The 18,526-nt window shown below is 33.8% G+C and overlaps 1 protein-coding gene across 4 annotated transcripts in view; it reads right to left on the reverse strand.

Moving 5' to 3' along the window:
* The window catches only part of TATDN1 (TatD DNase domain containing 1), a 50,488-nt gene that overhangs the window by 8,211 nt on the left and 23,751 nt on the right, over positions 1 to 18,526 (reverse strand). For 2 of the 4 annotated variants that reach the window (XM_051971077.1, XM_051971074.1), the window contains 7 exons: positions 15,739 to 15,802; positions 12,443 to 12,586; positions 12,301 to 12,343; positions 5,129 to 5,214; positions 5,008 to 5,048; positions 1,820 to 1,896; positions 659 to 729 (listed from right to left, as the gene is read on the reverse strand). In XM_051971077.1, coding sequence (XP_051827037.1) covers positions 659 to 729; positions 1,820 to 1,896; positions 5,008 to 5,048; positions 5,129 to 5,214; positions 12,301 to 12,343; positions 12,443 to 12,586; positions 15,739 to 15,802 — 526 coding nt within the window. Of the gene's footprint in view, positions 1 to 658; positions 730 to 1,819; positions 1,897 to 5,007; positions 5,049 to 5,128; positions 5,215 to 10,605; positions 10,625 to 12,300; positions 12,344 to 12,442; positions 12,587 to 15,738; positions 15,803 to 18,526 lie in introns of those variants that run through there. The other 2 variants (XM_051971075.1, XM_051971076.1) reach the window with 2 other exon arrangements.

The following is an 18,526-nucleotide window of genomic DNA, read 5'->3' on the forward strand; positions in this document are numbered from 1 at the left end:
GTTTTATCTGCCTTATGACAAATCACTCTGATACTTTAACCTTTCTGTTTTTCAGTAAATATCTAAAAATAACATGCTCCATGACAGATGATACTCTTTCTTTCACTGAAGAGTACTAGTACTGCAAGTAATTTTTTGATCTGCTGAAACTGCATTCTTGTAATTTTGTTTTTTAATGAAACAAGATTTTTTATTTTCTTGACTGTAAGCCCAATATAAGCTATGTTTTTAAAATCTCTCTTATAATCCATTTTTTAAAGTGCATATGAATAAAATCCTCAAATACCTGAAAATATGACATTATTAGCAGAATAAAGGCATTTCGTTTTTAAAGATGGGCATGTGGTTTAAAAAAAAAAAAGGAATATTTACCACATATGCCTAGGGTTACTATTGGGGTTTGAGGCATGGTTTATATATGTGATTTCACTAATTGACCTGAGGCTTGTTCATACAAACATTATGTATCAAAAGTGGTATCTGGGTCCCAGTTTTCCTGGCTGGAAGTTCTCTCTCTATTGTGCCATGCTGCTTCAGGACACATACTATTCTGTAGTTATATCTTAACAGTAACCTTGGGTATTAAATTATTTTTCTTCCTAATTTTTTGTCTTAATTTTATTAAAAGCAATAGAAGTCAATTAAAATGCCAACTTACCAGTCTCTATCATTAATTTTTCACCAGGTATTGACTTTAACACTTCTAGGTTGGCCTCAGTTTTCAGTGAGCTAAAAAATATTTTTAAAAATTTATGTAAAGCTCAACAAAGAAAGGATTATTTGTAATAGGAATGATCTTTCCACATAACATCATTCCCAAAGTAGTATAAATCCCCTTTCATTACAGGTTCCAGTTGCCAGTACTATTCACATCTTTTTCCCCTACTTTAGCATCGCAAGAGGCAATCAATAAAACCTAAAATCTAAACAAAAGTCTAAACTAAGGGCCTCCAACACTTAGGAAAGATAGGAGTCAGGTGTTCAGTTGTTTTTCACTTGTGTCTACTCATGGGATTTTCTTGACAAAGATGCTAAAGTGGTTGGCCATTTCCTTCTTCAAATCTTTTTACAGATAAAGATACTGAGGCAAATAGGATTAAGGCTCTTGCCCAGGGTGTCACACAGCTATTAAGTATCTAAAGTCACATCTGAACTTACTCAGAAAAACATTTTCTTTATTCCAAGCCCAGTACTCTATTACACCTACTTGTCCTTATTTACAGTGTAACTAAAACCAGTTAAATCTTTTTAAACGATTTATAATCTGCATGTTTAACTCTTTTATGGGCCAGGTAGTTGTATGTTTTCCATAGTCCCAGACTACAAGTACACTCCTGGCCTCAAATAACCATTTGGCAAAAGACATTAGTCACAAGGGGAATTAGTGGCTCAAATGTCCTAGGAATAAGACTGAACTACAAAACTAAGCATCAGAAATGGAACTGAAGCCTAGGTTTTAGGATTAAAGATTTAGATCTCAGAGTCATCTTAGTGGTAATCTAGTCCAATAGCCCACATCTGACAGATGATTAAAAAGAGACCCAGAGAGATGGTTTTTATTCAAATTACACAAATGGGGGAATAGCTGTGTTTGGATTTTAAATCCCATGTTCTTTTCTGACTCCAAGTAGAACACTTTACTGACTCATTAATAAATACATCATAATGAATAACTTTAAGCCAAATCAACTGAATTAAAAAATAAAACTTTAAAAAATTGAACATGCATACATTTATAATTTACCACTAAATAGCTTACTTTAAAACAATTTATGGAATCTTAGTATAAATGATTCTAAAAGCTTAATCCTAAACTTACCAACCATTAATTCCTATGTAAAGATTCATGTCAATCAATGCAGCTGCTTCTTCCTTTGTGCCATCAAATGAATGTACCTAGAATCAAGATTTGCATGTATGAAAATACTGTCTGGTTTCTTTCAATTTCTTAAAAACAAAATTTGACGAAAGAAATGTGAATATACATTTAATAGTATTACAAGTTGCTTTAACATTTTTTAAAAAAACCAAAATAGAACTTTTAGAATTCTACGAACCTTAAATTCGAGGAGGGAGTCATTCAACAAATATTAATTTATTGCTTACTCTATATGTGCCAAGCAGTATACTAGGTACTAGGAATACAAATTTGTATACACAGAGAATACACACACACGCACACAATATATTGTGTATGTAGTGTATAAAGAGAATTTAAGACAAACTATAAACAGAGTGGTTTTCAGGGAGAGAACATTGGTAAGGCAGAGAAATCAAGCAGATTCCTGTAGCAGGTGGTACTGACTGAGCTTTAAGGAAGCTGGGGACTCCTGAGGCAAGAGGTGAGGAGGCAGTTCTTTCTAGATCATGCAAAGGCATGAGGTGGGGGCAGATTGTCAACCAACAGCAAATAGGTCAATGTGGTAGGAGCCAAAATATGAAAAGTCTTTTAAAAAACCAACAACAGGGAGAGAAAAAAAGGTCAGATCCCAGGAAATAGGATCCCTTGTAAATCACTGTAGTGTAGTGCAGTTCTAGACAGCTCCCAAACTATCTCCAAGGAGACATGAATAACAAGATACTTAAGGAGAACAAATATAAAGGATCAGATTAAGGTCTTTAAAGATCTATCTCAACCCCTCACTTAACAGATAAGGAAACTGAATCCTGGTAGAATCAGAATATAAACTTCTGGGTGGCCAAAGAATCAGAATAGATGTTGATATAAGATTGGGTCTCCCCCTCCTGCAGGGTCAAAAAATGTTGTGTTTAGATTTTGGTCAGTTAAGAGTATTGTAATACCGGCAAGGCTCCAACCTAGATGATGTGTGTCTCTACCTGGAGTTGCAAAAGTATCTTCTACCTTCTAATGTTGGAAATTGAGGCTAAGAGCTAGCACAAGTGATGTAAACATGGATCCGACACTGGAATGATGGCATTTATATGAAGCTGTAACGTTTGCAAAGTACACATACTTGCAAAAGTTCACATAGCAGCTTATTTGATCTTCACATTAACCATAAAATAAGTGCTTTTATTACCCCTATTAGAGTTGTGGAACTTAGACTGAAAAAGATTAAGTGACTTGCCAGTGAACTTAAGTGTTGAAGCAGGATTAGAATTTAAGTCTTCCTGACTTCAAATCAAACAATCTGTAATATTCCTGTGTTACCTTGCTGAATATAAAGTAGTATGACCAACAATATAATATAACCCATAGTACTTGAGAGTAATTCTGTTAAATCTTAGTAAATTTCTCAACTCAATCACACTTGATCACTGACTACGTCTATCACTTGGATACTGCTGTATGAATAAAGCTGATTAAAATATATAATTAAATTTTTATTTTTTACTACTAAACTGGTTTTACCACTTATCAAAATTTTGTATTGCCCAAATTATTTCTAGTATACCACTAACTGAAAGAAAACTCCCCCAAACCCATCTCTGCTAGAGGCACCCAGAGAAGCAAGAGAAAAACAGGGTCCAATCTGTGTGGCTTATTAGCCAAATCAAGGCTAGATTGGAGAAGAGTGACATCAAACCAATTAGGAGACAACAAAATAATCTCTGTGAGAAAGGGTGGGGAAGATGTAAGAGATAGTATCAAAGTAAGATTTGATGGCTAGAGGGGGTAGGTAGGTAGGGGAGAAAGCATTCTTAAATCAAGCATTAAGGGGGATTGGGAAAGGCTTTTGTACAAGCTGGAATCTTAGCTGGGACTTCAAGCCCAGACAGAGGGGAAGATGGAGAGCATTTCAGGAATGGAGAACAGTCAGTGAGAATGCCTTTGGTTGGGAGGTGTGGAATGTCTCACTTGCGGAATGAGCAGGGAGGCAGTGTCACTGAAAGAGAAGATAATGTAAAGCTCAAATGAATGGACCTTAGAGAGGGTAGGGACAAGCCTGAATGAGGTAGTAAGCATAACTAGGGTGAAGATCAAGCTCCCTAATTCCTAATGAAGTGCTTGTTCTAATATATTGACATGCCAAAGCATGAGCTGTTAAGTGAAATAAATAGGTAATTTGATGTAACTACTAATTATCTGAATAAACATGTAAGAAAAGCAAGAGGCACGGAGTTAATGCTTATGCAATTCAGTTAGCATAGAAGTGGTATAGTCATAGTCTATGTATATTTGCTACTTATGATTCATCAGTGCTCAAAAACAAAGTTCTCTGGTTGCAGCTGGTGGCACAGTGGCTACAACACTGGGCTTGGAGTCTCAAAAGCTTTATTTCAAATCTGTCCTTAGATACTTCCTTGCTATAAGCCTCTGTAAAAATCATTTATTCTGTCTGTCTCAACAGACATCTGTAAAATAAGGATAATAATAGTTTCTACCTCCCAAGCTTGTTGTAAGGATTAAATGAAAAGCTTTGCAAACTTTAAACGAGAACAGAAATGCCCAGCTAGTATTAAAATATTAATCAGAGTGTGAAAAATGAATTTGGTCAAGAGAGAAAGTGAGATTGCCTGCTAGAAATGGTAAGTACTAAAATTCAAGTCTAATACTTTCATATTTTCATAACATGATGACTATAGTAATATTAAGAAGACAGCCCAGTGGAAAGCCTGATGAACCTGGAGTTAGGAGATCTTGACTACTTGGCTGTGGGACCATCAACAAATCACAATTTCAAAGAACTCTAGTTTCCTTAACTATAATATGTGGATAAGGGCTATAACACTTACCATACATAGTTGTTACAAAAGTACTTTGTAAATATGTAAATCTGAGTTGTCATATTCATGAAAGGTTGAGAAAAACAAAATGCAGACAGTTTTAAAAGATTATAAAGACCTCATTGAATTTTTATTCAAACAAGAAAATTTCAATTTTATATTTATCTAGATAGTCGTAAATTAATGACATATGGTAGACTAGGTTTATGTATTTATACTATTCCTGAACTAAGGATTTCCACAATTTGCAAGGCCTTCAAATAAAGGAGGAACACACTTAACCAACTGGATCACATATTAAAATAATTTTTATCTTACCACTCCTCCCACACATCTGTCTCTATTTTTCTTCATTAAGTCTGTGAATTAAAACAACAAAAGACTGTAATAAGACAATTTCTGCAATGATCTTTAATTATGTTTTAAACCATTGACTTACCCAAAAATTCAGTGTGTGAGTTTCTACAATGAAGAAACATGGGTAGCTTTGTTTGTTCTGACAGTTCAAACTGTTTTTCAAAGTACCTGTGTGATGGAAAACAAGAATTTCTACATTTAAATTCTGATTTAGTTTGACAAAACTATTTCTTAAAAGCTTAATGGCTTTTAAAAAGTCAAATTTTATTTTTCCCCCAATTTTTTCTTCTTGAATTTGTGTATCACAAATGCTGAGTCTGGAAGTTCAGAATATGCACACAGCATAGGATCTTTTAGATCACACAATCTGGGAGAAGTTTAATGGAAGTCTTCAGGTTCTAAGTGTACTGGACAGAAATGTAGTAATATAAATGTAGAAAATGCTATGTTTTAAAAATAAATACTTCATTGAGCCAACGGAAGATATATATATGAAAACCCCTGACTTAGAAAATGTCCTTTGAAAGTTAACATCTCTAAACATTTACCACTTAGTATGATAGATCTCTCTAAACTTAAGCAGATGGACAGTTTGCCCATGGGCCCAGACACAAGTGTTTTTCTAGCTTGATGGAAGAACTTTCCAGAACCTTTATTCCACTAGTAAAATCTTTGAAAATTCAGGATTTCTGTCATGTCACAATGAGATATCAAAATAGGATTTTATTGGAGGTAAATATCAATACCAAAAAACAACCAAACCAAAGTGTGAAGAAAGCAGAAATAGCCACCAAACAAGCGACTTTATTGAATTCTTAATGCCCAAAAAGGAACACATCCAATCAATGTTGATTCCTTGGAGCATCTCATGGTAAGTTGTGTATGACTCTAGTCACTCTTCATTATATTTTGCAACAGCATCAAAGAAGACTGCTATTGTTGTGGTGGTTCTTTGCTTTTTCTGGAAGAGGACCATGATGAGCCATCATGATGGCTCCACATGTAGTGGGAGACTTTGGCCATAGTAAGCAAAGGTCTTTCCTACATTTCAGTTTGTCTGATGCAATGCCTATTCAATGACTTAAGCTAGGTTAAAAAAAAAAAAAAATTGGGGGGGAGGGGAATCAATATTGGAAGGAAAGACCCTTGAGAGTTTCTGGCTAAAACAGAAACTACTAGTGACACTCACTCCGAGTATTATCAATGACCAAATAATGACCAAATGAGGCTTGAACTGGGACCTAAAGAGTGTACAAATTCTCCTGCTATTTATTTTCAGGGTTTCACAATCCTTAGAGATAAAGAATACCATATCTTCTTATACTTAACAACCCACCCCCCTCCACATACTTCAAAGGCTAAATCTCCAGAAAATAAACTTCCTATTTAAAGCGGCATAACATTTTAAAATTAAATGAGTCCACACTTCACGTATGATCTTTTAAAATCTGTGCTGCAGAACCAGAATAAGTAAATTTTTCATTCATGTTAAAAGTTGATACTGCAATCAACTATGATTTCATCAATGCAGATGCCTCCCCTTCCCCCAAAGATACTTCAATTTCCTCTCTCCGAGCAATAGTAGACATCAAAGAAAGGAATACTGAGGGTCCAAAATCTGATGAGCATTTTATCCCATGGTATTTTATGAATTTAAGCTAGGTCGATCCTCAGAAAAGTCATACAACCAGTCCTAAGGCCTCTACCTGAAGCTTTCACAGTGGTTGAGGTTATAGAACACCCTCACCTTTTTGGTGTTGCTCTTATGTGGGGATGCTGGTGTTCTCAAGATTCTCTGTGCAACCATTTAACCTCCTTTTACTCCCAGGCCTAAAACAAGGGTTTTCTTACGGTTCTGTTCTCTTAATTCTCTCATACATGTCACCCATATCTAGATCTCTGTACTCAACCTCTCCCAGAATTGCCTCTAGTCCTTTATTTATAAGAGTTTGAGTTTATACTAGACTTTTAAATTCAGAGTTTTATAAAAGTTATTTCATTTGATCCTCATAATCCTGAATAATTAGTACTACTGGCATCTCAAATTTAACATAATCCTTTGTCTAGAACTGAACTCATCAACCTTCCACATTAACACCTGTTCGTTTCTCTAGCTCAATTCAGTTCAACACACATTTACCAAGTACACCTACAATGTGCAAGGCACTGTGCTAGTGCTAGGGACAAATAATAGAAAAGCAAACAGTCTCTACCTTTGCAGAGTTTACATTTAACTAAGGGGATACCTCTTAGACACAGATAAATGTAAAGTTATTTCATTATGGGGTACTAATGACTTGGCAGATCAAGGGAGACCACATGTGGAAGGGAGCACAGCTTTTTGTCTCTTAATTTTATCCATCTCCTTAAGTATTATTTTTCTCTTACTAACATCTTGAAGGCATAATGCCACAGGAGATAAAAAGTACTGGACTTGGAGTAAGGAAGCCCTAGATTCAAATCTCACTTTTGATACTTAGCTTCATCAGCTTGGGCAAGTCATAGAATCATGTAATGAGAGTTGGAAGGGACCTTAGTGACCATCTTTTTAAACCTATCCATGAATAAAATTCCCACTATAACACAGATAAGTTGTCATAATAGTCTCTATTTGAAGATGTCCAAGGATGGCTATCTTCCCTGAAAACTCTCTGTTTATTGTTAGGAAATTTTCCCTTCCACCAAGCCTAAATTTGTTTCTTTGCAGCTTTCATACAATTGCTCCTGCTTCAAAGCAACAAGTATGGATCCCCACTTTCTATCACACAATAGTCGTTCAAATTCATGACGACTCTAGGCTTAATATGCCCAATCTCTTCAAACTGATCCTTAAGGTCATTCACTTTACTTAATGCTCTCCTCCAAACAATCTCCAGCTCATCAATTTCTTAAACTATGGTCCCTGAAACTGAACACGGTACTGCAGGTGAAATCTGAAAAGGGTAGAATTCAAATAGGGTTATCCCATTTCCTCAACATACTACACACATATACCCCCTGTATTTCTGGAAGTTGTGCCTTTCTTGATGCATCTCAAGATGGCATTAGCTTCTCTGACTACTGTATCACAGGGCTAACTCCTGCGAGCCTACAATTATAGTCCCCTACTGTTTCTAGAACAATTTCAAATTGTATAATGCCTTCCTCATATTGTACATAGGAAGGGGATACACACACACAAAATATTTATTCATCTATTTATTTGTTTATTTTTGGCATAAAACTTTACATTTGTTCCTACTAGATTTTATTATATTACATAAAACCCAGGGTTTTGGCCTGTTTAAGGTTTTTTTCTGAGTCAGATGACTATTATGTAGTGTTTTAGCTTTCTCTCCTAGCTGCAAATTTGATGAAAATGCCATCTATACCTTTATCCAAATCAATGATAAAAATGTTAAGCAACAGAGGTACATGAAGGAATTCCTAGGTACTCACTCCATTGAAGACCCTCCTGACATGTTGATGTTAAACTATTAACAAATACTCTCTGAGGCCAGCTATCCAACCAATTTGGTATCCATCTTACTGTATTATCATATGTCTACTTCTCTTCATTTTCTCAGAATAAGTCCAATATGAGATAATTTCTGAAATACTTTATTAAAATCTAGGTAAATTATGTCTACATTTCCCTCAATGACTAGTTCAGTAAATTTAAAAAAAAAAAAGGAAATGAGATTGAGATTAGTCTAACATCATTCATGACAAACCAAGATGGCTCTTTATAATCATGTTTTTTTCATATTACATAATATTTGTCAACTATTTCTTTAAATGATCTCACATTCTAGAATTTTCCCAAGAATCAAAGTCAAGCTCACAAAACCAGTAATCTATTCTCCTCTCTCTGTAGAAAATTGTGACATATGCCCTTTTCCAGTTTTAGGGCATTTCTTTGGCATTACATGATTTAAAAAATATGCAAAGTGGCTTAGCAGGTATATATAGCAGTCCTTTTAAGAATGTAAATTAATCAGGGCCTTTTAACATCTATGTGCTTCAGGCAATTCTAGGACTTTTCTAGTAAGCTAGAGATGGTTGAGATCTGGTCCCATACAGGGAGTTCTTCACATGGTGGTATCACAAACCCTTGGTTTATTACATTATTGCTTAGTTTTTAGTTGCAGGACTATTGTAAGGCTTGGATCAAGTGCTATATGTAAAATGCCTTACTTTATCAGACTGTTAAAATATATCAAACTTTAAAGAATTATAGGAATGTCAGCTATTGCCTGTCAATAGCCCAACTTCCTTACCTGACACTTCCTTCTTTCATACTACATATCTCCTATCATCTAGATTATTTTTACAGCCTCACAACTGTTCCTCCTCCTCCTAGAAGATTCTTCATCATACTGCTAAACAAATAATTTTTTTTTTTTTATGATCATGTTATTCCACTTTAAAAAAGTTCTAGGGCTCTCTCTCCCACTGCCTTCCAAATAGTGTAAAAATTCCTACATCACCATTTCAAGACCCTTCAAACCTGGTTTCACCTCACCTGCCCAGCTTTATCTCATTTTCATTCCTTCACATAATCTATATTCCGGCCAAACAAGGCTATTTCCCATCGATTTTCCCTTTCCTCCTTGTCCTCCTCAATAGTAAGTTTCAATCTTTTTGCCCTCTCACCAATCTCAAAGGCAGTTCTTTTTCCAATGGCCAACTTAGACCTTATCTCCTCCCTGAATACTTTTCTGATATAGCCATGTGTAAATGACTTCATGTTCCTCAAATTTCCCAAGATACTTTACCTGGATCTACCTCTTATTACATAATTATTTTTGTCCTTGTACAAAGATACTGCTCCTTTAAATGATAATCTCCTTAAGGGCCTGTGTTGTATCTACTGTGACCTGGCACTCCTGCATGGGGCACTGGACTTTAGATTGGTAAATGATTACCATAACTGGCCAAGACTAAGTCCAATATACTCTGCAATATAATATAAGTCCAATATAATCTTGGCCATCTTCATGCCATGCTATCATGTCTATTAAATCTATTCCCTTCTCATAATTAATTACAGTAATACCATGATTAATAAAGATTATATAAACATGATTATAAATAGAACTCTACTGAGCTTCTATGCCTTCCATCTGTTGTTACTAAACTATAGAAAAAATTTCATGGCAATAATCTTAATATTATACATACTAGATGTATTCATTCTTTCATATAATCATAGTAGGAAATAACCTTCATTGATCACAAACTATATCATTAGAAGTGGGCCAAAAACAAAATAATTACTGGCTACTAAACTATTGTAACCAAAAGCAGTTGCATAATCAAAATAGCAGAAACTAGTACCTAATCATGATTGTGCTTTTATTTTGTAGCTTTTATCTGACTTTTAAAACAAGTTGGGTTCAAAAGTTGCTATTTGGTTGGTATTTGCAAGTGATAGCATTCAACATTCCTTCAGCTTTAACACTTCTTTCAGTCAAAGGTGTTAAGGCTTTGAAATGTCAGGCTTCAGGGTAGCAGCTATAACTAATTACCTAAGATTTTAAGAAGAATCCAGAAAAACCTATTGACACACACTGGTACCTTAACACTGGCTGGGAACCATTCCTCCTAAGCTGGCTGCTGGCAGAACGGCATCAATCACCCATCTTCAGTGTCCGCTAAGTCCCCAAAGGATTATTATGAAATCTTGTCTGCTGTCCAATTTTTTTTCAAAAGACCACAGAATTAACATTTTGAAATACCAATAAAAATGTGCAAAGCAACATTCTTCCACCCAAGAGAATATCTTCTTCAATTTCCAAGTAAACAGATCTCACATGTAACTAAAAGTCCCCAAGAGGATTCTGTAAATGAATAAGATTTTAGAGCTAGAAGGGGCTTTAAAAACATATGGTCCAATTTATCATTTTACAAGAAGAGTTAACAGGAGTCCTAAGTAGCCAAAGAGGTCCAGGATCATGCTAGTGGCAAAGCCAAGAATAGAAAACACCTTCCTTGACTTCCAGTTCCCTATATTCTATGTCAAGCTTCAAATGATTGTCACATGGCCATATTTATAATGAGCTAGTATTCTATCAGCAATATGTATTTTTCTATTTAGATGCTTTCAATAATGGTGTAGACTTTTAAAAAATTGCAACTGTGGTAACTCATTACATAGATAATTTTTTTTCCAGTTGTAGGATGATTTTTCTAATCATTATCATTAATCAGCCTCTAGGTATGTATCCCTTAGTCTGCATAAAAGTCCAAACAGATGCTACTTGAATAACTAAAGAATAAAGAGTTCATGTGCAGCTGTGTGAAAAATAAAATAATCAATATGACAAAGTTGAGGAGACTGAAGTCATATATAGGTTTTAAAAAACAACACTCCCTAAACTTTATTTAGATGATATTCCAAGAATGAGGTGTGTTCAGTCCAAGACTAGGTCGGAATAGAACCTCTAACACAAACATCATTAAACATCATAGAATTATCACATGTAATTTATTGAGTGTTATAATAAAAATACAAATTTTGAAGTGATCTCATCAATCATGTGGGGTGGCCCTCGAGCTTCTAAGATAAGGATCCTATCACCAATCCAGGTAGCATCTTCTTACACTACTTCATCTGTATAATAAAGTCATACTTTATTTTATCCAACCAAACTGGAGTTGTTTTAATTTAAAAGCTACCATGTAAATTAGGAGAGAGAAGTCCAGCCTGGGTAGTGTGACAGTGACATAAAGCAGGAATTTCAGTTACTAGTCGGGAATGTGGGAAGTCCCTGGATATTAATGATCAGTGAAATAGTCTCCATCTTAACATGACTCCTGAGGTGTGCCCTGTTTTATTACTGATATTTTCCAAAGTAATCTCTTCTGTCCTGTTGATATAAAATATAGTATGTATTTGATGGCCTAAAGTCCATTTTTGGCATCCCTTTGGTTCCAGTAACTTATTGCCTAGATCCATGTTTAAGTGAGCTATAATTAATAGTTATGAATGGTTTTATTCAACACAATTTTTTTGTCTATTTAATCACAGCTATTGTTTTCCATATCCCCATGAATATTTGTACATATAAGAAAGATTCATGGATTCAGCAAAAAATATAGTAATACAGTAGTATCTGTAATAAAATGCTATAATCACATATGACAAAAGCATGTTTTAGCCTATTGCAAATATAATGACTAAAATCATCCTTTATACAAAGTAACTGTAGTTTGAAGTGATAAAAAAGCTTTTAAAATTGCTATTAATCTGTAACAAAAATATTTCCTTACTTGAGTTGTGTATCTTTGGGACAAAACTGTAATCTATCAAAATCTATAAAAGATTAAAAAACAATTACAATTAATCAACTGCTTTGCAACAAAAAAAAGTCAACATTGTAGAACAAAGTTATGCTGATCTAATGATACTTACCCAATCCACATTCTCCTATTGCTACAACTTTTCCTTTATTATTTTCAGCAAGATTTAGTAGCTCAGTTAAATAAAGGTCAGGATTATTCTTTTCAAATTCTCCACAGCGGGTAGGATGACATCCAACTGTGCTGTAAAACATATCTAGTGCAAAATAACATAATGGACTTATTTTTAAAATGTACTCATTTCTTCATAAATGCTCTGTATGCTTTTATATTTATAACCAATACACAAAAATGTTATATTATTACTTATTCTAAAAAAAACTAGAAATAAAAGGAATAAAAAAAAAGAAAAAAAGAGTCCCCTCTCTCACTGAAAGTCAGGACCTTCTTTGGAATTTATTTTCTTAAGAGAGTTGCCTAGAACACTGAGAGATCCACTGACTTGCCCAGAATCCCAGCTTCACTTTGCCCACAACAGAGGAATAGAGCCACTCTTGATGTTCAACTGCACATTTGTATATAAAACAGGGGAGATTAGAAGTACAAACAAACAGAGATAACAAAGAGATCTGGCAATTGCCTCAAAGAGAAATAAAACAAAACTGAATGCTGGAAGAACAATTGTCATAAAGCAGAGCAATCTCTACTTACTATAGACCAAGACTTCTTCAAACTCAGTTACTCCTGGACATATCAATAAATGAAAACATAGTACATGGTATTCTCAATGATAAATTTGTGTCATCAAGATAAAACTAATTAGGTTCCATTTCCTCTCTATAAAAAAAGTGAAGTATGTGATACATTCAAAAATTATTTCTATCCAAATTAACTTTTTAAGTTTTGGTGCTTTAAAGATTTACTTCAGTTATCTGGAGAAATCACCTACACAGGCCAGCTACTTCACTGATCAATGCTAGATAAATGAGGCACAGCTAAATGTTTTTCTCAATTACCCCACTGAGTAATTGCTGAGATTGGGAAGAGTCCCCAAAAGATTGAGGTCTCAAACTAGTATCTCAAAATAATTTGCAGGCTTGAACCAGTATCCAAGTCAAGGGACAAAGTTTATTGTAATTGTAATGCCAACAGAACTAGACTAAAGTCCAGAAGATTTAGCAAAAAAACAGAAACAAGGAGACACATTTATCTAGTTCTTCATGTTCATTGCTATGCTAATTTTATGGCCCAGAGATAGAACCAAGGAGTGGTCTCTGGAATTTGGTTATCACTGACCTACAATAATGTTTGTTGACAGATTGTTAGAACATTCTTGTGTTGGGGTTGGGAAACCTCAGGATCACAAATTCCAAAGCCAGAAAACTTTAGATTAATTAAAATAGAAGCCCCCTAAGGTCAGGGGATTTTCAAATTATTGCTGTCTCCCCTAGAGACATTATATTACATCATAATGCCTTTTTCATTCCAGATCTTGGAGAACTTTGCTTGTCCCTTTCAAGTATACTGTCCATTATTATAAACCAAACTTTTTTAACCTTCACAATTATTCCAGGGGATTGTTCCACTGTGGAAGTGAGCCTGGCTTTTCTAAGGCTGGGCCAACAGAATGAAAGTGGTAACAGATTCTCCCAGGCTGGAAAGGGCCTCAGGTATGGTTTTCACAACAGACTGAGCAAGCCTGCTTAGTCTAAAGAGGCTCAACCCCTAGTAGGCAGTAACTCAGCGATGGATTCTTTTGCCATGCCACCCTATGAAGTTAAGAAAAATACAAAATAGCTCTCATTCGTGTGCATCTGCCAAGTGCTGCTTCCCTCCTCTTTCCTCTCCCAAAACAGGAAAAGATAGACATTAATTTTTCACCCATTTATAAGCAGTAATTCAACTGTTTATACTCTAAATATATCTAAATCTTGGTCAATGACTAACAAGTTGATAAGTACTTGACCTATATCAATATTGACATTCTCATTATAAACAAAACAGAGAGCTAAGGAGATAGGAGTCAAGCTGAAAGTTCAATCACAGATTCTTCTGAGGTAAATTATGTAGTTTACTGAGCTAATTATGCTATGTGTACAAAACTACAAAAAAAAAGTCCAAAAGAAGTATTTCATAGGATGCATGTCTGTTCATTGTGTACTACAGTGTTCATAATAAGCATTTCTAAAGAAAACATAATGAAGATGAAGATAATGGCAGTTTGTGTACCAAGATTTGTTGCAAAGGAAGAGATTGAAAAAAGTTTATAAATGCAGATGGTCAATAAGACTTTCCAAAATAAACTAACATATTCTTTAATAATTGAGCAACTTCACTACAAAGATGGGAAGGGGGAAAATTGTTTGAAAAGATGGTACACAATCACAAAAGAGAACCAGAAATCTGTCGACCCAACAGAAACCTCATGCTTCTACATTTAGAGGACATTCCTCTAAGAAGAGAACTAGGAAGCAAGTAATATGGCAAGCCATCAGTTGAAGGAACTGGGGAAGTTTAACCCAGAAAGACTCCATCCTCCAAATACTTGAAGTTATCATGACTCCCCTTATCATAAAAAACAGATCATCCTTATTATGTCTGGTTCCAGATAGGAGTTATTAGATGGAAGTTCAGAGGCAAATTTAGGTTTAATTTAGAGGAAAACTTTGGTTTGTCCTACAGGGGAGGAGAGAGGAAATCAAAAGGGAATGGAATACACTCATTGATAGTTTTCACAAAAAGAAAGGCTGATTACTTGTTGACTATGTCATAGAAGAAATTGATTTTCACAGATGGGTTGATGATTTTCACAGATGGGTTTAGCTATGGCTACAGAGTCCCCGTAAAACTCTGAAATTATGATTCTGTGAATATTGCAAAGCAATCATAGCAGAAAAACCAGGAGTAAGGAAGACCTGAGTTTGAAATCTGCCTCAGACCTAGCTGTGTGCCTCTAGGCAAGTCATGTACCTCCTTCAGCTTGTTTCTTCATTTATAAAAAAGGAATTATTAAAAAAAAATTGCATATACTTCACAGTGTTGTTTAAAGATCAAGTAAGATAGTATATGTGAAATGTTTGGCAAATCTTAAAGCTCTATATAAACATTAGCTAGTGTTACTATTATTATTGGATTGGAGAAAAGAGATTGGAAGCAAGGAGATCTAATATATTTGTCCCTTCAAAGCCAGTGTTACAAGAGGCTTCTATCAAATTGCATGTCTTCCATTGTATCAAGTACATTTATTTGTAAAGTTTAATTACTTGTTAATCTTAACAGTTTACCACTAAAACACAGCTCACTTTCTTTTTTCCACCATGTTTTTATGCAATAATGACATTTTATTATAGTTCTGCCATTTCTCACAAACTCTTTGAATTCTAGTTAAATGTATGTATATAAGGATACCATTTGTCTTTGCCAAATTCAGGGCATCTTTACTGTCTTGTAGACTTCCACCTGTAATCATAAACTGAGAGAGACAAAAAAAAAAAAAAAAAAAGAAAGAAAGAATCTGTGAGAAACAAGAAATGATAACTATGCCATATCTTTAAACTTTTGTGTCTACTTTATTGGTGTCTTAACAATCAGTAAAATTCATGTTGATTAAATTTGTTCAGTATAAATTGTGAATCTTGATTATTAATTACCTTCCCAAATAAATTTCATAAGTGCACTGCTGATTATGGTACCACTATAGTTATAAAAGGTTAGTAAAGGATCAATTTATCAACTACTACTTATGACTACTTGAAGAGGAAACAAAGTCAACAATCCAGTAAGGAATTCAATGGTAAATAATTATAGGACTTAAAAGCTAGAATGGAATTTAGAAATAATATAGTCTAATCCTATCATCTGATACAGAATCTCTTTTTTATTTATGATTCAGCAGTACTATGGAAGAAATACATAGCATTTACTTCAAATAAACAATTATCCCAAGAAGGAAATCAATTAAGAGATCTGAAAGCATTTGCAAAAGAAAAAGACCAAGATACTATTGTATTAAATTTTAATCTAATAATCATATTTAAGTAATACTCATAATTAAGTGATCTTATAAAACACATAGCAAATCAAGTAAATGTTTTTTTCCCTTTCTTCAGAATAATATAGCATTAGGCTGGTACTTACCTGTTGCACTTATCACATGTCATTTTGTACTACAGATATTTATATATCATCCTCCTTTTGGACTGTATAGTCTATGAGAATAAGGGACTATTTTTTGTTGAATCTTTCTATACCATGCTTCATAGGATATACAAAGAAATGATACCTAAGTATACAATGTACAACACACTTAGTACAATACTCGGGTGACAATGGCTGCTTAATAAATGATGAAAAAAAAATTAAAATTAAATGCATGCATAGATAATGAAAAACATTTTCAGAAAATCAACTTAAAAGTATATGGTATGAGTCAAAATTGAACTTTTAAAAAACACCTAAAAAGAACCAAATCTTCAGCAACCTATAGTAGATATAAAAATATAAATAAAATCATGAAAATATTTTAAGCTCAAAATATATACAATCTGAAATGTATATTATGTACATTATTTCCTAAGAATTTTCTTTTTTTTTTTAAATTCAAATCACTGTTTAAACAATAAGATAGAAAAAAGTAATAACAAGATTAAATAGAGATGTTTCTCTCCCCTCCAAATCAGAGAAAATATATCTTAGGATTATTTTTCTATTGAACTAAATTTGAATTTGGAACTCTGAACAATGAAACTTCACAAATTTTTAAGCTATAATTCATTAATTGTAATATAAAGTATTTTTCTAAGTATGTTTTCTTTAGAAAACACAAGTAGTAGTTGATAATTTTATGCTTAGTTCATAGATTTAAATTATAGTCACTTAAAATTAAGTAGCTTAATTTTACAAATGAGGAATTTTCTAAGGTTTTAAAAGGTAACATATATTCAGTCAAGAGCAGAGTCAGGATTAAAAAATACAAATTACATATTCAAAATTTTACATGGGAAGAATGTTTTTGCTACTGTGGTTGGTTATAGAGCATAGGATCCAAAGACCTGCAAGGGACCTCAGAGATTATCTATTTCTAAATCTATTCATTCATCTTTTCCCATGAAAAGTCTGAGACCCTAAGACAATAAACAAATGTCCAAAGTGGGATTTGAACACAGTTCTTTGGACTTCAATTTCAGTATACATTCCATTTTTATTTATGTTAAAGTATTTTTTTTAATTTTATTTTTATTATAGCTTTTTATTTACAAGTTATATGCATGGGTAATTTTACAGCATTGACAATTCCCAAACCTTTTGTTCCAATTTTTCCCCTCTTTCCCTCCACCCCTTCCCCCAGATGGCAGGTTGACCAATACATGTTAAAAATGTTAAAGTATAAATTAAATACAATATAAGTATACATGGGCAAACAGTTATTTTGCTGTACAAAAAGAATCGGACTTTGAAATAATGTGCAATTAGCCTGTGAAGGAAATCAAAAATGCAGGCGGATAAAAATATAGGAATTGGCAATTCTATGTATAAACTATGTATTTTTAAAGTGAGGGACTTGACCAAATGTCTGCTAATACATTGATGCGATGAAGAAACATGAAAAATAAAAATAATTAACATTTAGATAACACTGTAATAGTATCAAAGTACCTTCCTCAGAACATCTTTATTGAATTGACAATACAAGTATTACTACCCTCTTTTTACAGTTAAGAAAAACTGTAGGCTGGAATGACTAACTGACACATGTCCTTGGTTACACAAATACAAGGTGTTTTAGCCAGAGTTTGGAATATAACAGGATTGTGTAAAAAAAATAATTTTAGAAACAGGTTTAGAAAGCAGGAAATGAAATAATTACTGTACCTGTTATGCTTCTGTCCCTTCCCCTTATTTTTCAGGGAAGAACCAGGAAACAGAATTTTAAAACTTAAGGAGTCACAATTCACAACTGAAGAAACTGTGTCCCAGAAAAAGCAAATTACTTATCAAAGTCACAGAGCTAGTTAGTGGCAGACCCCAGATTCTCTCTCTAACTTGTATATTTATGAGGTAGTTATTAAAAAGGTTTTGAAAAAAAATTGTTTTCCAACACAAACTGGCACAGATCAATTGACAATATTTTTGAGGATGACTGTAAAAACCGAACTCTGGTAACACCTTTTGTTCACATACATGTCATTCAATCTCT

Source organism: Antechinus flavipes, chromosome 1, assembly GCF_016432865.1.
Source record: "Antechinus flavipes isolate AdamAnt ecotype Samford, QLD, Australia chromosome 1, AdamAnt_v2, whole genome shotgun sequence".
Classification (NCBI taxonomy): Eukaryota; Metazoa; Chordata; class Mammalia; order Dasyuromorphia; family Dasyuridae; genus Antechinus; species Antechinus flavipes.